The sequence below is a fragment of the Bombina bombina genome, chromosome 4 (genome assembly GCF_027579735.1).
Source record: "Bombina bombina isolate aBomBom1 chromosome 4, aBomBom1.pri, whole genome shotgun sequence".
NCBI classification, from domain to species: domain Eukaryota; kingdom Metazoa; phylum Chordata; class Amphibia; order Anura; family Bombinatoridae; genus Bombina; species Bombina bombina.
The window spans coordinates 1,179,765,997-1,179,787,961 of NC_069502.1; the positions used below are offsets into that span (position 1 = coordinate 1,179,765,997).

At 39.2% G+C, this 21,965-nt stretch overlaps 1 protein-coding gene across 2 annotated transcripts in view; it reads right to left on the bottom strand.

Moving 5' to 3' along the window:
- The window catches only part of BABAM2 (BRISC and BRCA1 A complex member 2), an 896,806-nt gene that overhangs the window by 99,858 nt on the left and 774,983 nt on the right, over positions 1-21,965 (bottom strand). For both annotated transcript variants that reach the window (XM_053712651.1, XM_053712652.1), the window contains exon 11: positions 6,005-6,158. In XM_053712651.1, the coding sequence (XP_053568626.1) occupies positions 6,005-6,158 (154 nt within the window). The remainder of the gene's footprint in view (positions 1-6,004; positions 6,159-21,965) is intronic.

Below are 21,965 nucleotides of genomic sequence, written 5' to 3' on the forward strand. Positions count from 1 at the left end.
CAGTTCCGGAACCTCTAGAGTCGCCAACACCTCTTAACAAAAAGTGTAAGTTCTCCATCCTAAACCTAAAGTATGGTTCCTCCGTAGCCAGAGGCCGCAGATTCCGATCCAGAGAGAGAGGCCTGTGAAGTATCGGAATCCTCAGCATCAGTGGATAATCTAGTCTCAGGTACATCCAACAGAGTAGATGACCCCTGGGAAGGATAGCAATATTTTACCTTTCGCTTGGCCGGGCGAGGTAAAGCACTAATGACCACAGATACTGCCGTTTGCAACTGCTCAGCAAAATCGGGCGGCAACGTGGCCCCTCCCGCCAGAGGATTAGAAGTGCATTGGGGAGTTGCATCTGTAATCCGAGATGAATGTAGGGAACGCGCCTCACGGGACAGAGACCCCTCAGAGGGGGACGGCTCAGTGGTACTTAACATTTTATTTCTTTAGGATATCACTATTTTGTTGAGGCATGTGGAACATAGTTGAGCAGGCGGAGATACCGAAACCTCCTCACAATAAACACAGGCATTATATTTAGTTAAAGAGGGAGTACCCTCTAACATATCAGAGTCCTCCATAGCTTGCACTTTTATAAGGACTACAGAAAAGGATTAAATGGCACCTTTATACTTCCAATGGCCGGGCACTCACCACCTCCTATGACCCAGGCCCACAGAGAAACTTTGTAAACGTCTCCTGCAACCAGCGGTCAGCAAAAGGAAGAGAAAGAGGCCACACCCGGTCACATGGAGTGCCGTGCAGGACCTCCCCCGCAGCCAGGAAAAAAGCACGCCAACTAAACAGGCTGCACAGTAATCAAGGAAGGAAAAAAACTGACAGTTCCACATTGCCAGAGCCACATCTTACACACGTTGCAGCAAAAACACAATAAAACACAATCATGTATACATCCACCCTGTTCAAAAATCACCTTCTGGAGATATTAACCCTTGATTCTATACAGATAAAGGAGCCACACTGTGACCCTGTCTTGTTGTGTTATCATTATAGACATAAAAAATGAAACAATCTTACCAGAATCAACGCCATGGAACAGGAACACGGCCTCTCAAGTTTGACAGTGTGTAGCATCACTCCTGACATGGACTTGAGTGAAGAAAGCAGGCAGTGAAACTCATCAACACTGATTGCTTAAGGAGCTGTTAATAGGAGTCTGGATGGTTTTGCAGAAAGACTCTCCCTGCATCTCCAGACCCTAAAATTCGTCAATGCTCTCACTGAGAGGCTGACAAGACAACTTAAAACTCCAGTCCCATTCCGAAGAGTACTACCCTCCATTAGAGACTACTCCGAAATCTTCTGACACTTCTCTGCCATCCTCCTGTGACGAAAGGCAAAGAATGAATGGGGGATGAGGGGAGTGAGGGAGGTATTTAAGGCTAGGGCTTGGGTGTCTTCCCACAAGTAATGAATTAAGCCGTTGACTCTCCAAATATTAGATGGAAAATGACCTACTACGCAGCCATTCCGGAAGGCAAAGGACTATCATCATAACCTACTGCTATGAGGAAAAATCTCCAACTAACTTCTGATTGTAAAAGACATACCGACATTTTGTGAAACAATTTCTGCTTACTCGTGTATGTATGATATATTGTTAATAAAATAATAAAAAAAAAAAATGTACAGTATATATCTGCTCTTATGTAAGTCACCAGCAGTAAGAGTTAGAAGAAAAAATAAATAAATAAATATAATAAAACGTAATAAGTGAGTGTACAATAAAACTGTCTGGTTAGCTGCGCATGTGCTGAATCCCTGGTATTTTTAACTTAAATACCTTAACAGTCAGCTGCCTATGATCTCCAGAATTTAACAGTACTAAAACACACACATTACTAATGAAAAGAGACTGATGTCAAAGGGAAAATGGAGTCATACTCAGGAAACTACTGAAATAAATTAGGAAGGAAATGTTTTTTTTTTGGCCAACAACGTGTTTCCCTTTTTCCTCCATTCTATTTACAAAACCCCCCCCCAAAAAACAAAAAAAAAACAACATTTATGCTTACCTGAATTTTTTTCTTTCCAGGCATGTAGAATCCACAAATCATTCCAATTACTAGTGGGATATTCACTCCTGTCCAGCAGGAGGAGGCAAAGAGCACCCAAGCAGAGCTGTTAAGTATCACATCCCTTACCCATAACCCCCAGTCATTCGGCCGAAGGTAAATGGAAAAAGAAGATAACACAAAGGTATAGAGGTGCCTGAGGTTTTTTTTTTAAAAAAACCTACTGCCTAAATATAAATAAGGACGGGGCGTGGACTCTCCATGCCTGGAAATAAATACATTTATTAAGTAAGCATAAATTTTGTTTTTTTTCCTATGGCATGGAGAGTCCATGAATCATTCCAATTACTAGTGGGAACCAATACCCAGGCTAGAGGACACAGAATGAAAGGAAGGGATAACAAAACAGGCAGACCTATACCAAAGGCACCACAACTTGAAGAACACAACTTTTTCTCCCAAAAGAAGCCTCAGAAAAAGTATCCAAAAAATTTGGAAAAAGTATGAATAGAGGACCATGTGGCCCCCTTGCAAATTTGCTCCACCGAAGCTTCATTTTTGAAAGCCCAGAAACAAGAGACAACTCTAGTGGAATGATCTGTAATTCTCTCAGGAGGCTGTTGTACAGCAGTCTCATAAGCTAAACGGACAACACTTCTCAACCAGAGAGAAAGAGTGGTAGAAGTGGCCTTCTGACCCCTACGCTTACTAGAGAAAACAACAAACAGGGCAGAAGTCTGCCGAAAATCTTTAGTTGCTTGAAGGTAAAATTTTAAAGTATGCATAACATCCAAGTTATGCAAAAGACGTTACTTCTGGGAAGAAGGGTTGGGACAAAAAGAGGGAACAACAATTTTTTGATTAATATAGCGATCCGACACTACCTTAGGGAGAAACCCCAGCTTAGTACGGAGGACCACCTTATCAGCATGAAAAATAAGGTAAGGGGAATCACACTGCAGAGCCGAAAGTACAGAAACTCTGCGAGCAGAAGAAATAGTAATAAGAAACAAAACCTTCCAAGATAGTACTTTAATATCAACAGAATGCATCGGCTCAAACAGAGCCTGCTGTAAAACTCTAAGAACAAGATTAAGGCTCCAAGGAGGAGCAACAGGTTTAAACACAGGCCTGATTCTGACCAAGGCCTAAACAAAAGACTAAACATATGGCAGAACTGCAAAAGAATAGACAGTGCAGAAATCTGACCCTTCAGAGTACTGACCGACAAACCTTTCTCCAGGCCCTCCTGAAAAAAAGCCAAAATTCGAGGAACCCTTACTTTGTTCCAATAAAAACCCTTTGAATCACACCAATGAAGGTATTTACACCATACCCTATGGTAAATTCTGTGAGTAACCGATTTACGAGCCTGAAGCATAGTATCTATGACTTTGTCAGAGAAGCCACGTCTAGCCAAAACTAGACGTTCAATCTAAAAGCAGTCAGCTTCAGAAAAAACAGATTTGAATTAAGGGAGAGACCCTGAAGAAGGTCCTTCCTCAGAAGTAACCTCCAGGACGAAAGAGATGAGATTGTCACCAGATCCGCAAACCAGATCATGCGGGGCCATGCAGGAGCTACTAGAATTACAGAAGCTCTCTCTTGCTTGATGCGAGCAATTACTCGTGGAAGGAGAGCAAATGGCGGAAACAGGTATGCTAGATTGAAATTCCAAGGAACCGCCAGAGCATCTATCAGAACGGCTTGATGATCTCTTGACCTTGAACCGTACTTTGGAAGATTGGCGTTTTGACAAGACGCCATCAGATCCAACTTCGGAACCCCCACTTGAGGGTTATCATTGTGAAAACCTCTGGGTGGAGAGCCCACTCTCCTGGATAAAAAGTGTCTGCTCAGAAAATCCGCTTTCCAGTTGTCCACTCCTGGGATGTGGATGGCAGAGAGATGACAATTGTGAGAAAAGCTCGAGCTTTTTGGTCATCCTGTGGATCTGTAGCACCAGCTGGAAAGACACTAAGTGACGTGTTCTGTCAATCACGCATTCGTAGCAACAGCCGGGAACTTTTGAATCCTCTGAACGTAGACGGCTCCTTCAGATTGGACTGACGCTGTCACATTTCCATTGTGAACTTTACTACCACAGTGTTTTGGGGCCTATTTTTATCTACCATCTAGTAAGTGTTATTACTAGTGTGTGTCTATTTTCACCAAATAAACTACTACCTTGAGTCGGATGTGCGCCGTCTCCCTCTCTTCTGTTTCAGCATAACCTTTAAAAGGATGTTCATTCCACTTCCTCCTTGCTTGATAATTTGTGTGTATTCAGTACATCTGTCTCTCACTGCTCACTGAGCAAATTTCACTTACTTTGAATCCTGACTTATTTGAGACGTTTACCTCCTTGCTTTGCGGACACTTCGCTACTGAGGATTTGCTTTTCATCTTGAATTGAATGAAGCTTTGTTCATCATCATATGTGGTAACTTTATATTTTCAACTACTACCAATTGCTATCTTGAGTCAAGTTTACTTTCATTTTCCATTGCCTACCAAACTACAGCTTGCTACTATCTTATCCGATTCACGGAGTCACATCCAACCTGTGCTGACGTCACGTGCCTCGCTTCAATCTCCATTCACTGCCGCAACTAACAGAGAAACTCACAGGCGCAGTCAGCCAGTTCATCTAATACAGTACTCTGCACCTTCATCGTATAAAGTTAAACAAGTGCTAACTGTACAATACTTTATGCTCATACTCATCTATAATTGGGACAATATTTTGTAACTGAATTGTATGCTATGACTTGGTATCTAAGTAATTGTATAATATCATATGTGTTTATTCTCTTTAAAACAAACTGATTTCAAAGTATATTCTACGAACTCTAAGAATACTTTTGTTACAGATTGCAACAAGTAAATATTCACTCTATAATTATCCTGAAATATTCAAGTCTCTTTCTCTGCAACTTGTAGTTAAACCCAGCTTGTGCTGATTACGTTTAACTTAACTTTTAACTAGAGAGAAAATGCTTCTCTTTTTCAAGTTTCAATTCCTCAATATTGAATTAAACAACTTGAGAAGCTACAAACCCATATCTAACCTCTAATCAAAGTGGTTAAAGCCTTACACCGAGTAACCAACCCTGGCTTTCTATAATAGGGGTAGCAATAATGTTAGAAGTTAAGCAAAGACCACCTCGCCGTCTTCTAACTGCTAATAGCCACCATTACTCTTACTAAAGAGATTGACATGGACACAGCTTGACCCCAATCCTTGCTTGCAGGGAAAAGTACCCATAAAAGGATTAAAAATCTTCAGACACCATCTTTGCACATCCTCCATTGACAGAGGCAAAGAGAATGACTGGGGGTTATGGGTAAGGGAAGTGATACTTAACAGCTCTGCTGGGGTGCTCTTTGCCTCCTCCTGCTGGCCACTGGCCAGGAGTGAATATCCCACTAGTAATTGGAATGATTCGTGGACTCTCCATGCCATAGGAAAGAAAAATAATTTCTATAATAATTAGTGTAACCCCTGCAAATTGGTTACATACATAAGTCAAATTTGTGTTCCTGAGTTACAGCAGATGAGAATACAGTCGAGCCAATCAAGAACAAGTATATATCTGGGCCGACAAATCTGTTTAACATTTAGGAGCCAGTAACAATATTTAGACATACTTTTAGGAGCCAGACAGTGGTATTTGTATTTAGATACCCATAAAGTTAGAAGCCAGAGGAAAAGCTCTAGGAGCATCTGACTCCTGGGTTTGTCAAGTCCTGCAGGTGGAGTATACCATAAGTGCAATACTGACTACATGTTTAACTGTTTTGAAGACTTTCAATACACTATTAAATGTTATTACAAAAAAATAAAATGTTGTAAACCTCAGGTACTACAGAACGATTTAATAATTGTATTCTCTTTATTCACTGTTAATTATTCTGCATTAGAACAAGAGTTTCTCTATAAAAATACTGACAATCCTGATATAAATATGTCTTACTTTGCTCTTTTAGCCATTTCATTTCCATCCCAGCGAGGGCTATATGGATAATTCTTCTGCGTCTGAGAGTACAGTTGGCCGCTGTTTGTGAAGTGATAAACAGACTGAAACGTTAACGAGGGTTGGTCACGTGGGAAAAATAGCGGCAGGTCAACTGTAAAGAAGGAAGAAAGAAAGAAAGAAAGAAAGAAAGAAGTCACAACAGAAGCTCATGTTATTTATCTATTGTATTGTAATAAAAAGGAATATGGATCAACACAATATCTGCTGTATAAAAAGAACATTGAGTTCTCAATTTTAAAATTCTTTCTTTTCTACAAATGTTGAACAAACTGTGCTTTGGTCTTTTGCAAAATTGAGTTAAATATAGGAATATGAATACAATCTTTAAAGTGTTCAGCTTATAATGTAATATTTACTTTATAAAATGAATAATAAATAGCTTCAGAATTAATGTGCTACGTGGCATAAAGGGACACTGAACCCAAATTTTTTATTTCATGATTCAGATAGAGCAGCATTTTTAAGCAACTTTCTAATTTACTCCTATTATCAATTTTTCTTCATTCTCTTGCAATATTTATTTGAAAAGCAAGAATGTAAGTTTAGAAACCGGCCCATTATTGGTTCACAACCTGTGTTGTGCTTGCTGATTGGTGGCTAAATGCACCAACCAATAAACAAGTGCTGTCCAGGGCTGAACCAAAAATTGTCTGGCTCCTTAGCTTAGATGCCTCTATCTGAATCATGAAAGAAAAAGAAAAAAATAGGTTTAGTATCCCTTTAACCCCTTAGTGACTAAAGCACTTTTCCATTTGTTGACCGTTTGGGACCAGGGTTATTTTTACATTTCTGTGGTGTTTGTGTTTAGCTGTAATTTTCCTCTTATTCATTTACTGTACCCACACACATATATATATATATATATATATATATATATACACGCTGCAGGGAGGGTTCCAGCACCCTTCTTTGTACTGTGTCAGCAGCCGGGGTGCACTTCAAAAAATCAATATAGAAAAACAAGCACGGGGAAGGCACTCACCGTTTCAAATATAACCTTTTATTTCACAGATGAAATAAAAGGTTATATTTGAAACGGTGAGTGCCTTCCCCGTGCTTGTTTTTCTATATATAGAGATAGAGGACGGCACTCGCTGGTCTTTTTCAAGTGTACTTTTATTTAGAAACAAGCGTGACGTTTCGGGGACACACTCCCCTTAACGTACACACACCGTTTTTCTCCCCATTAAATGGACTTTCTAAAGATACCCTTATTTTCTTCATATCTTATAATTTACTATAAAAAAAATATAAAATATGATGAAAAAATTAGAAAAAAAAATCTGTTACACATCTACAACCACCAAAAAACACCCATGCTAAATAGTTTCTAAATTTTATCCTGAGTTTAGAAATACGCAATGTTTACATGTTCTTTGCTATTTTTGCAAGTTATAGGGCAATAAGTAAAAGTAGCATTTTGCTATTTCCAATTTTTTTTTCTTCAAAATTAGCCACAGTTACATTGGAACACTGATATCTGTCAGGAATCCCTGACTAACCCTTCACATGTATATATTTTTTTTAGTAGACAACCCAAAGGAGTGATCTGGGCCCATTTTGGTATATTTCATGCCACCATTTCACTGCCAAATGCGATCAAATACGCAATGTTTACATGTTCTTTGCTATTTTTGCAAGTTATAGGGCAATAAGTACAAGTAGCACTTTGATATTTCCAATTTTTTTTCTTCAAAATTAGCGACAGTTACATTGGAACACTGATATCTGTCAGGAATCCCTGGCTAACCCTTCACATGTATATATTCTTTTTAGTAGACAACCCAAAGGAGTGATCTAGGCCCATTTTGGTATATTTCATGCCACCATTTCACTGCCAAATGCGATCAAATAAAAAAAATTGTTAATTTTTTCACAAACTTTAGGTTTCTCACTAAAATTATTTACAAACAGCTTGTGCAATTATGGCATAAATGGTTGTAAATGCTTCTCTGGGATCCCCTTTGTTTAGAAATAGCAGACGTATATGGCTTTGGCATTGCCTTTTGCTAATTAGAAGGCAGCTAAATGCCACTGCGCACCACATGTGTATTATGCCCAGCAGTGAAGGGGTTAATTAGGGAGCTTGTAGGGTTAATTTTAGCTTTAGTGTAGAGATCCCACATGACACACCCCAACCCCTGATTCATCCCAAACAGCTCTCTTCCCTCCCCCACCCCACAATTGTCCCCATAATCTTAAGTACTGGCAGAAAGTCTGCCAGTACTAAAATAAAAACATAATTTATGTAAGAATTTACCTGATAAATTCATTTCTATCATATTGGCAAGAATCCATGAGCTAGTGACGTATGGGATATACAATCCTACCAGGAGGGGCAAAGTTTCCCAAACCTCAAAATGCCTATAAATACACCCCTCGCCACACCCACAATTCAGTTTAACGAATAGCCAAGCAGTGGGGTGATAAAGAAAGGAGTAAAAAGCATCAACAAAGGAATTTGGAAATAATTGTGCTTTATACAAAAAGATCTTTGCCCCTCCTGGTAGGATTGTATATCCCATACATCACTAGCTCATGGGCTCTTGCCAATATGAAAGAAATTAATTTATCAGGTAAATTCTTACATAAATTATGTTTTCTTTCATGTAATTGGCAAGAGTCCATGAGCTAGTGACGTATGGGATATCAATACCCAAGATGTGGAACTCTATGCAAGAGTCACTAGAGAGGGAAAAAAATGAAGAACAGTCATTTTCTGCTGAAAAAAATAATCCACAACCCACATTATAAGTTTATTCTTTAATGACAAGAAAAAATGTACAACATAAGCAGAAGAATCAAACTGAAACAGCTGCCTGAAGAACTTTTCAACCAAAAACTGCTTCTGAAGAAGCAAATACATCAAAACGGTAGAATTTAGTAAATGTATGCAAAGAGGACCAAGTCGCCGCTTTGCAAATCTAATCAACTGAAGCTTCATTCTTAAAAGCCCACAAAGTGGAGACTGATCTAGTAGAATGAGCTGTAATTCTCTTAGGCGGGGCCTGACCCGACTCCAAATAAGCTAGATGAATCAAAAGCTTTAACTAAGAAGCCAAGGAAATAGCAGAAGCCTTCTGACCTTTCCTAGAACCAGAAAATATAACAAATAGACTAGAAGTCTTCCTGAAATCTTTAGTAGCTTCAACATAATATGTCAAAGCTCTCACCACATGCAAAGAATGTAAGGATGTTTCCAACAAATTCTTAGGATTAGGACACAATGAAGGGACAACAATTTCTCTACTAAAGTCCACAAAACCGCCTTATCCTGATGAAAAATCAGAAAAGGAGATTCACAAGAAAGAGTAGATAGCTCACAAACTCTTCTAGCAGAAGAGATGGCCAAAAGGAACAACACTTTCCAAGAAAGTAGTTTAATGTCCAAAGAATGCATAGGCTCAAATGGAGGAGCCTGTAAAGCCCTCAAAACCAAATTAAGACTCCAAGGAGGAGAGATTGATTTAATGACAGGCTTGATACGAACCAAAGCCTGTACAAAACAGTGAATATCAGGAAGTTTGGCAATCTTTCTGTGAAATAAAACAAAAAGAGCAGAGATTTGTCCCTTCAAGGAACTTGCAGACAAACCCTTATCCAAACCATCCTGAAGAAACTGTAAAATTCTATGAATTCTAAAAGAATGCCAAGAAAATTTATGAGAAGAACACCATGAAATGTAAGTCTTCCAAACTCTTGTTTAATCACTGAGTCAGAGAAACCTTTATGACTTAGCACTATGCGTTCAATTTCCACACCTTCTAATTTAATGATTTGAGATCCTGATGGAAAAACGGACCTTGAGACAATAGGTCCAGCCTTAACGGAAGTGGCCAAGGTTTGCAACTGGACATCCGAACAAGATCTGCATAACAAAACCTGTGAGGCCATGCTGGAGCCACCAGCAACACAAACGATTGTTCTGTGATGATTCTGGAGATCACTCTTGGAAGAAGAACTAGAGGCGGGAAAATATAAGCAGGTTGATAACACCAAGGAAGTGTCAATGCATCCACTGCTTCTGCCTGAAAATCCCTGGACAGGTATCTGGGAAGTTTCTTGTTTAGATGAGAGGCCATCAGATCTATCTCTGGAAGACCCTACATCTGAACAATCTGAGAAAACACATCTGGATGGAGAGACCACTCCCCCGGATGTAAAGTCTGAAGGCTGAGATAATCCACCTCCCAATTGTCTACACCTGGGATATGCACCACAGAAATTAGACAGGAGCTGGATTCCGCCCAAACAAGTATCCGAGATACTTCTTTCATAGCTTGGGGACTGTGAGTCCCACCCTGATGATTGACATATGCCACTGTTGTGATATTGTCTGTCTGAAAACAAATTAACGGTTCTCTCTTTAACAGAGGCCAAAACTGAAGAGCTCTGAGAATTGCACAGAGTTCTAAAATATTGTTTGTTAACCTCACCTCTTGAGATTTCCAAACCCCTTGTGCTGTCAGAGATCCCCAAACAGCTCCCCAACCTGAAAGACTTGCATCTGTTGTGATCACAGTCCAGGTTGGCCGAACAAAAGAAGCCCCTTGAACTAAACGCTGGTGATTTAACCACCACGTCAGAGAGTGTCGAACATTGGGATTTAAGGATATTAATTGTGATATCTTTGTATAATCCCTGCACCACTGATTCAGCATACAAAGCTGGAGAGGTCTCATGTGAAAACGAGCAAAGGGGATCGCGTCCGAAGCTGCAGTCATGAGACCTAAAGCTTCCATGCACATAGCGACTGAAGGGAATGACTGAGACTGAAGGTGCCGACAGGCTGCAACCAATTTTAAACGTCTCTTGTCTTGTCTGTTAGACACACTGAATCTATCTGGAAACCTAAAAAGGTGACCCTTGTCTGAGGAATCAAGAAACTTTTTGGTAAATTGATCCTCCAACCATGTTTCAGAAGAAACAACACTAGTTGATTTGTGTGAGATTCTGCAGAATGTAAAGACCGAGCTAGTACCAAGATATCGTCCAAATAAGGAAATCTGCAATACCATGCTCTCTGGTTACAGAGAGCAGGGCACCGAGATCCTTTGAAAAGATTCTTGGAGCTGTTGCTAGGCCAAACGGAAGAGCAACAAATTGGTAATGCTTGTCTAGAAAAGAGAATCTCAGGAACTGATAATGATCTGGATGAATCGGAATATGAAGGTATGCATCCTGCAAGTCTATTGTGGACATATAATGTCCTTGCTGAACAAAAGGCAGGATAGTCCTTATAGTTACCATTTTGAAAGTTGGTACTCTTACATAACGATTCAAAATTTTCAGATCCAGAACTGGTCTGAATGAATATTCCTTCTTTTGGACAATGAATAGATTTGAATAAAACCCCAGACCCTGTTCCTGAAAAGGAACTGGCATGATTACCCCAAATAACTCCAGGTCTGAAACACACTTCAGGAAAGCCTGAGCTTTTACTGGATTTGCTGGGATGTGTGAGAGAAAAAATCTTCTCACAGGAGGTCTTACTCTGAATCCTATTCGATACCCCTGAGAGACAATGTTTTGAATCCAATGATTTTGGACAGAATATATCCAAACATCCTTGAGAAACCTTAATCTGCCACCTACAAGCTGAGCTGGAATGAGGGCCGCACCTTCATGCGGAGTTAGGGGCTGACTTTGGTTTCTTAAATGGCTTGGATTTATTCCAATTTGAGGAAGGCTTCCAAATGGAAACAGATTCCTTGGGGGAAGGATTAGGTTTTTGTTCTTTATTTTGACGAAAGGAATGAAAACGGTTAGAAGCCTTAGATTTACCCTTAGGTTTTTTATCCTGAGGCAAAAAACTCCCTTCCCCCCAGTAACAGTTGAAATAATAGAATCCAACTGAGAACCAAATAAATTATTACCTTGGAAAGAAAGAGATAGCAATCTAGACTTAGATGTCATATCAGCATTCCAAGATTTAAGCCACAAAGCTCTTCTAGCTAAAATAGCTAAAGACATGTATCTAACATCAATTTTGATAATATCAAAAATGGCATCACAAATAAAATGATTAGCATGTTGCAGTAAGCGAACAATGCTAGATATGTCAGAATCCAATTCTTGTTGCGCTAAATTCTCCAACCAAAAAGTTGATGCAGCTGCAACATCAGCCAAAGAAATTGCAGGCCTGAGAAGATGACCTGAATATAAATAGGCTTTCCTTAGATAAGATTCAAGTTTCCTATCTAAAGGATCTTTAAAAGAAGTACTATCTTCCATAGGAATAGTGGTACGTTTAGCAAGAGTAGAAATAGCCCCATCAACTTTGGGGATCTTTTCCCAAAACTCTATTGAAATTGCTGGTAAAGGATACAATTTTTTAAACCTTGAAGAAGGAATAAAAGAAGTACCAGGCTTATTCCATTCCTTAGAAATCATATCAGAAATAGCATCAGGAATAGGAAAAACCTTTGGAGCAACCACAGGAGGTTTAAAAACAGAATTTAAACATTTACTAGTTTTAATGTCAAGAGGACTAGTTTCCTCAAAATCCAAAGTAATTAACACTTCTTTTAACAAAGAACGAATATACTCCATTTTAAATAAATAAGTAGATTTGTCAGTGTCAATATCTGAGCAAGGATCTTCTGAATCAGATAGATCCTCAACAGAGGAGGATAATTCATTAAGTTGTTGATCATTTAAAATTTCATCAACCTTATGAGAAGTTTTAAAAGACCTTTTACGTTTATTAGAAGGCGGAAAAGCAGACTGAGACTTCCGAATAGAATCAGTAACAAATTCTTTAAAATTCATAGGTATATCATGTACATTAGAAGTTGAAGGAACTGCAATTGGCAATGTACTATAACTGATGGACACATTATCTGCATGTAAAAGTTTATCATGACAACTATTACAAATGACATTCAGAGATATAATCTCCACAAGTTTATAACAAATGCACTTAGCTTTGGTAGAACCGATATCAGGCAGAAAAGTTCCAACAGATACTTCTGAGACAGGATCAGATTGAGACATCTTGCAAAATGTAAAAGAAAAAACAACAAATAAAGCAAAATTATCAATTTCCTTATATGACAGTTTCAGGAATGGGAAAAAATGCAAATAGCATAGCCCTCTGACATAGAAAAAGGCAAGAGGCAAATAGCAATGGGGTGAAAAAATAATGAAAAAATGTGGCGACAAGTATGACGCACAACGTAACTGAAATTTTTTTGGCGCCAACAACGTCCGGACACTCGCGTCACTAACGACGTAACCTTGTGTAAGGAACTCGGTGTCAACTATGACGCCGGAAATGACGAACTTGCGTCAACGGACGTACTTTCGCACCAAAAAATTCTCGCGCCAAGAATGACGCAATAAAGTCTAGCATTTGGCACACCCGCGGGCCTAATAATGCCCGCAATTTGCAAAGAAAAATGAAGTCAATTTTAAACCCCAGGTAAGAAAAATATTTCTTAATATGTTTATTTTCCCCAAATATGAAACTGACAGTCTGCAAAAAGGAAATACATGAACCTGACTCATGGCAAATATAGAACAATACATATATTTAGAACTTTATATTAATACATAAAGTGCCAAACCATAGATGAGGTGTCTTAAGTAATAAAAACATACTTACTGAAAGACACCCATCCACATATAGCAGATAGCCAAACCAGTACTGAAACAGTTATCAGTAGAGGTAATGGAATATGAGAGTATATCATCGATCTGAAAAGGGAGGTAGGAGATGAATCTCTACGACCGATAACAGAGAACCTATGAAATAGATCTCCCATGAGGAAAACCATTGCATTCAATAGGTGATACTCCCTTCACATCCCTCTGACATTTGCTGTACGCTGAGAGGAATCGGGCTTCAAAATGCTGAGAAGCGCATGTCAACGTAGAAATCTTAGCACAAACTTACTTCACCACCTCCACAGGAGGCAAAGTTTGTAAAACTGAATTGTGGGTGTGGTGAGGGGTGTATTTATAGGCATTTTGAGGTTTGGGAAACTTTGTCGCTCCTGGTAGGATTGTATATCCCATACGTCACTAGCTCATGGACTCTTGCCAATTACATGAAAAAACATAATTTATGTAAGAACTTACCTGATAAATTCATTTCTTTCATATTAGCAAGAGTCCATGAGCTAGTGACGTATGGGATATACATTCCTACCAGGAGGGGCAAAGTTTCCCAAACCTCAAAATGCCTATAAATACACCCCTCACCACACCCACAAATCAGTTTAACGAATAGCCAAGAAGTGGGGTGATAAGAAAAAAGTGCGAAAGCATAAAAAATAAGGAATAGGAATAATTGTGGTTTATACAAAAAAATCATAACCACCACAAAAAGGGTGGGCCTCATGGACTCTTGCTAATATGAAAGAAATTAATTTATCAGGTAAGTTCTTACATAAATTATGTTTTCTTTCATGTAATTAGCAAGAGTCCATGAGCTAGTGACGTATGGGATAATGAATACCCAAGATGTGGATCTTCCATGCAAGAGTCACTAGAGAGGGAGGAATGAAATAAAGACAGCCAATTCCGCTGAAAAATAATCCACACCCCAAACAAAGTTTATAAGCAGAAGAATCAAACTGAAACAGCTGCCTGAAGTACTTTTCTACCAAAGACTGCTTCAGAAGAAGAAAACACATCAAAATGGTAGAATTTAGTAAAAGTATGCAAAGAAAACCAAGTTGCTGCTTTGCAAATCTGATCAACCGAAGCTTCATTCCTAAATGCCCAGGAAGTAGAAACTGACCTAGTCGAATGAGCTGTAATCCTTTGAGGCGGAGTTCTACACGACTCAACATAAGCATGATGAATCAAAGACTTTAACCAAGACGCCAAAGAAATGGCAGAGGACTTCTGACCTTTCCTAGAACCAGAAAAGATAACAAATAGACTAGAAGCCTTTCTGAAATCTTTAGTAGCTTCAACATAATATTTCAAAGCTCTAACTACATCCAAAGAATGCAACGATCTTTCCTTAGAGTTCTTAGGATTAGGACACAATTAAGGAACCACAATTTCTCTACTAATGTTGTTAGAATTCACAACCTTAGGTAAAAATTTAAATGAAGTTCGCAAAACCGCCTTATCCTGATGAAAAATCAGAAAAGGAGACTCACAAGAAAGAGCAGATAATTCAGAAACTCTTCTAGCAGAAGAGATGGCCAAAAGAAACAAAACTTTCCAAGAAAGTAATTTAATATCCAGCGAATGCATAGGTTCAAACGGAGGAGCTTGAAGAGCCCCCAGAACCAAATTCAAACTCCAAGGAGGAGAAATTGACTTAATGACAGGTTTTATACGAACCAAAGCCTGTACAAAACAATGAATATCAGGAAGATTAGCAATCTTTCTGTGAAAAAGAACAGAAAGAGCAGAGATGTGTCATTTCAAGGAACTTGCAGACAAACCTTTATCCAAACCATCCTGAAGAAACTGTAAAATTCTAGGAATTCTAAAAGAATGCCAAGAAAAATGATGAGAAGAACACCAAGAAATGTAAGTCTTCCAGACTCGATAATATATTTCCTAGACACAGATTTACGAGCCTGTAACATAGTATTAATTACGGAGTCAGAGAAACCTCTATGACTGAGAATCAAGCGTTCAATCTCCATACCTTCAAATTTAAGGATTTGAGATCCTGATGGGAAAAAAGGGCCTTGCGATAGAAGGTCTGGTCTTAACGGAAGAGTCCAAGGTTGGCAAGTAGCCATCCGAACAAGATCCGCATACCAAAACCTGTGAGGCCATGCTAGAGCCACCAGCAGAACAAACGAACGCTCCTTTAGAATCTTGGAAATCACTCTTGGAAAAAGAACTAGAGGCGGAAAGATATAGGCAGGATGATACTTCCAAGGAAGTGACAATGCATCCACTGCTTCCGCCTGAGGATCCCTGGATCTGGACAGATACCTGGGAAGCTTCTTGTTTAGATGAGAAGCCATCAGATCTATTTCTGGAAGTCCCCAGATTTGAACAATCTGAAGAAATACCTCTGGGTGAAGAGACCATTCGCCCGGATGTAATGTTTGGCGACTGAGATAATCCGCTTCCCAATTGTCTATACCTGGGATGTGAACCGCAGAAATTAGACAGGAGCTGGATTCCGCCCATACAAGTATTCGAGATACTTCTTTCATAGCCATAGGACTGTGAGTCCCTCCTTGATGATTGACATATGCCACGGTTGTGACATTGTCCGTCTGAAAACAAATGAACGACTCTCTCTTTAGAAGAGGCCACGACTGAAGAGCTCTGAAAATCGCACGGAGTTCCAAAATGTTGATTGGTAATCTCACCTCCTGAGATTCCCAAACCCCCTGCGCTGTCAGAGACCCCCATACCGCTCCCCAACCTGTCAGACTTGCATCTGTTGAGATCACAGTCCAGGTCGGAAGAACAAAAGAAGCCCCCTGAACTAAACAATGGTGGTCTGTCCACCACGTCAGAGAGTGTCGTACATTCGGTTTTAAAGATATTAATTGTGATATCTTTGTATAATCCCTGCACCACTGGTTCAGCATACAGAGCTGAAGAGGTCGCATGTGAAAACGAGCAAAGGGGATCGCGTCCGATGCAGCAGTCATAAGACCTAGAATTTCCATGCATAAGGCTACCGAAGGGAATGATTGAGACTGAAGGTTTCGACAAGCTGAAACCAATTTCAGACGTCTCTTGTCCGTTAACGACAGAGTCATGGACACTGAATCTATCTGGAAACCTAAAAAGGTTACTCTTGTCTGAGGAATCAACGAACTCTTTGGTAAATTGATCCTCCAACCATGTTCTTGAAGAAACGATACAAGTCGATTCGTATGAGATTCTGCTAAATGTGAAGACTGAGCAAGTACCAAGATATCGTCCAAATAAGGAAATACCACAATACCCTGTTCTCTGATTACAGATAGTAGGGCACCGAGAACCTTTGTAAAAATCCTTGGAGCTGTTGCTAGGCCAAACGGCAGAGCCACAAACTGGTAATGCTTGTCTAGAAAAGAGAATCTCAGAAACTGATAGTGATCTGGATGAATCGAAAAATGCAGATATGCATCTTGTAAATCTATTGTGGACATATAATTCCCTTGCTGAACAAAAGGCAGAATAGTCCTTATAGTTACCATTTTGAATGTTGGTATTCTTACATAACGATTCAATATTTTTAAATCCTGAACTGGTCCGAAGGAATCCTTCTTTGGTACAATGAATAGATTTGAGTAAAACCCCAGACCCTGTTCCAGAACTGGAACTGCTACAATTACTCCAGCCAACTCTAGATCTGAAACACATTTCAGAAACGCTTGAGCCTTCACTGGATTTATTGGAACACAAGAAAGAAAAAATCTTCTTGCAGGAGGCCTTATCTTGAAGCCTATTCTGTACCCCTGTGAAACAATGTTCTGAATCCAAAGATTGTGAATCGAATTGATCCAAATTTCTTTGAAAAATCGTAATCTGCCCCCTACCAGCTGAGCTGGAATGAGGGCCGCACCTTCATGTGGACTTGGGAGCTGGCTTTGGCTTTCTAAAAGGCTTGGATTTATTCCAGACTGGAGATGGTTTCCAAACTGATACCGTTCCTGTAGGGGAAGGATCAGGTTTTTGTTCCTTATTGTGACGAAAGGAACGAAAACGATTAGCAGCCCTATATTTACCTTTAGATTTTTTATCCTGTGGTAAAAAAGTTCCTTTCCCCCCAGTAACAGTTGAAATAATAGAATCCAACTGTGAACCAAACAATTTATTCCCTTGGAAAGAAAGGGAAAGCAAAGTTGACTTAGAAGACATATCAGCATTCAAAGTTTTAAGCCATAAAGCTCTTCTAGCTAAAATAGTTAAGACATATACCTGACATCAACCCTAATGATATCAAAGATGGCATCACAAATAAAGTTATTAGCATGTTGAAGAAGATTAACAATGCTATGAGTATTATGATCTGTTACTTGTTGTGCTAAAGCCTCCAACCAGAAAGTTGAAGCTGCAGCAACATCTGCCAAAGATATAGCAGGCCTAAGAAGATTACCTGAACATAAGTAAGCTTTTCTTAGAAAGGATTCAATTTTGCTATCTAAAGGATCCTTAAAGGAAGTACTATCTGTCGTAGGAATAGTAGTACATTTAGCAAGAGTAGAGATAGCCCCATCAACTTTAGGGATTTTGTCCCAAAACTCTAATCTGTCAAATGGCACAGGATACAACTTCTTAAACCTTTTAGAAGGAGTAAAAGAATTACCCAGATTATTCCATTCCCTGGAAACCACTTCAGAAATAGCATCAGGGACGGGAAAAACTTCCGGAATAACTACAGGAGGTTTAAAAACCGTATTTAAACGTTTAGATTTAGTATCAAGAGGACCAGATTCCTCTATTTCTAAAGCAATTAAGACTTCTTTAAGTAAAGAACGAATAAATTCCATTTTAAATAAATATGAAGATTTATCAGTATCAATCTCTGAAACAGAATCCTCTGAACCAGAAAAATCATTATCAGAAACAGAATCAGAATGATGATGTTCATTTAAAAATTCATCTGGAAAATGAGAAGTTTTAAAAGACTTTTTACGTTTACTGGAAGGAGGAATAACAGACATAGCCTTCCTAATAGATTTAGAAACAAAATCTCTTATGTTAACAGGAACACCCTGAGTATTAGATGTTGATGGAACAGCAACAGGTAATGGAACATTACTAAATGAAATATTATCTGCATTAGAAAGTTTGTCATGACATTCATCACAAACAACAGCCGGAGGAACAGATAACACAAGTTTACAACAAATACACTTAACTTTGGTAGATCCAGCATCAGGCAGCGATTTTCCAGAAGTAGCTTCTGATTCAGGGTCAATCTGAGACATCTTGCAATATGTAATAGAAAAAACAACATATAAAGCAAAATTGATGAAATTCCTTAAATGACAGTTTCAGGAATGGGAAAAAATACCAATGAACAAGCTTCTAGCAACCAGAAGCAAATAAACAATGAGACTTAAATAATGTGGAGACAATAATGACGCTCATATTTTTTAGCGCCAAAAAAGACGCCCACATTATTTGGCGCCTAAATGCTTTTGGCGCCAAAAAATGACGCCACATTCGGTGACGCCGACATTTTTGGAGCAAAAACGTCAAAAAAATTACGCAACTTCCGGCGACAAGTATGACGCCGGAAATGACAAAGAAAATTTTTGCGCCAAAAAGTCCGCGCCAAGAATGACGCAATAAAATGAAGCATTTTCAGCCCCCGCGAGCCTAACAGCCCACAGGAAAAAAAGTCAAATTTTTAAGGTAAGAAAAATTGATTATTCATATGCATTATCCCAAATAATGAAACTGACTGTCTGAAATAAGGAATATCGAACATCCTGAATCAAGGCAAATAAATGTTTAAACACATATATTTAGAACTTTTATATAAAAGTGCCCAACCATAGCTTAGAGTGTCACAAAAAATACGACTTACTTACCCCAGGACACTCATCTACATGTAGTAGAAAGCCAAACCAGTACTGAAACGAGAATCAGTAGAGGTAATGGTATATATAAGAGTATATCGTCGATCTGAAAAGGGAGGTAAGAGATGAATCTCTACGACCGATAACAGAGAACCTATGAAATAGACCCCGTAGAAGGAGATCATTGAATTCAAATAGGCAATACTCTCTTCACATCCCTCTGACATTCACTGCACACAGAGGAAAACCGGGCTCCAGCCTGCTGCGAAGCGCATATCAACAAAGAATCTAGCACAAACTTACTTCACCACCTCCACTGGAGGCAAAGTTTGTAAAACTGATTTGTGGGTGTGGTGAGGGGTGTATTTATAGGCATTTTGAGGTTTAGGAAACTTTGCCCCTCCTGGTAGGAATGTATATCCCATACGTCACTAGCTCATGGACTCTTGCTAATTACATGAAAGAAATATATATTCAGCAGTGATGGATCCCCCCCTTAGCCCCCAACCACCCTGATCCTCCCCAAACAGCTCTCTAACCCCCCGCTACCTATTTGCACCCATCTTGGGTACTGGCAGCTGTCTGCCAGTACCCAGTTTGCCATATAATTAGTTTTTTTATCCAAATTTTTCTGTAGTGTAGCTGCCCCTCCCTCCATAATCTACCCCACTCCCCCTCCCAGATCCCTTGGATATTTATCCCCTCCCCCTCCATCAATTACACGTTTTATGTTCCATAGTGTAATAATCACTAGCAGTGTGTGTTTATAGGCATGCACACATAACGTTACACACACACACACACACAATTAGTAATAAACACTAGCAGTGTGTGTGTATAGGCATGCACATATAACATTACACACACACAATTAGTAATAAACACTAGAAGTGTGTGTATAGGCATGCACACATAACATTACACACACACACACAATTAGTAATAGCAGTGTGTGTGTATAGGCATGCATATATAACATTACACACACAATTAGTAATAAACAGTAGCAGTGTGTGTATAGGCATGCACACATAACATTACACACACACACACAATAAGTAATAAACACTAGCAGTGTGTGTGTATAGGCATGCACATATAACATTACACACACACAATTAGTAATAAACACTAGCAGTGTGTATATATAGGCATGCACATATAACGTTACACACACACAATTAGTAATAAACACTAGCAGTGTGTGTATATAGGCATGCAAATATAACATTACACACACAGAATTAGTAATAAAGACTAGCAGTTTGTGTATAGGCATGCACATATAACATTACACACACACAATTAGTAATAAACACTAGCAGTGTATGTGTATATAGGCATGATGCCTGTATGAGAGAAATTTGCAGAGTGAGCAGTTATCAGATCCTACCACAGAGAAAGAATCATATTGGTTTTAAACCTAGGTCAACTTTTTACCCTATACAGTCAAGGGGTGGGGTTTTGGAATTGTTTCAGGAGCTGATTGTAAGGGATCTATAACAGCTCCATAAAGAATCTACTAGCACTACTAAGGTACATAGCAACTATCTCACATATAAGGATAGAGTAGCCATTAAAGAAATGGAAGAGAATACCAGAATTGCCATAAAGAAGTCAGATAAGGGTGGGAATGTAGTGGTCCTTAATAGGACTGACTATGACAATGAGATTTTGAGACAATTGTCTGATGTTAATAGCTACATGAAACTCCCTAGTGACCCGGTTAAGGACTTCTCTGTGACATCATTTCATATTCTGGATGAGAGTTTGCATCATGGATTTATTGACAAATCCACATTTGAATTTCTGTCGAATACAAACCCAAACACACCATTGCTTCATGTACTCTCGAAGGTGCATAAAAGTCTTTCTAATGTAAAGGGTCGCCCGATAGTATCGGGAGTTGGCTCTCTTTTAGACCCATTATCTGAGTGGGTGGACTCTATACTCCAACCACTTGTAGTGGATTTAGCAAGCTACCTCAGAGATTCCAAACACCTTATCCAAATTTTAGATGAGCTCAGCTGGAGTGATGACTCTAAATGGGTCACATTAGATGTGGTTTCTCTTTACAGTTGTATACCACATGTTAGAGGGCTACAAGCAATTTCTTTATTTTTGTCAAAGCGGAGTAACTATAGTGAGAATATGAGAGAATTTATCTTGCGAGTAATAGAATATCTGCTTACGCACAATTATTTTTTCTATGGAGGTTCATATCTCCAGAGATGCAGCACAGCGATGGGGGCAAAATTTGCGCCCTCATATGCCAACCTCTTTATGGGGTGGTGGGAGATGTGCCTGTATCTTTGGAGAGGATAACTCTTTCAGGACGCATATAGCGATGTATAAGCGCTATATTGAAGATCCCATCCTAATATGGGTGGGAGATGATGAGACCCTAAGATTGTTCCTTACCTATATTGAGAGGTCTGATGAAT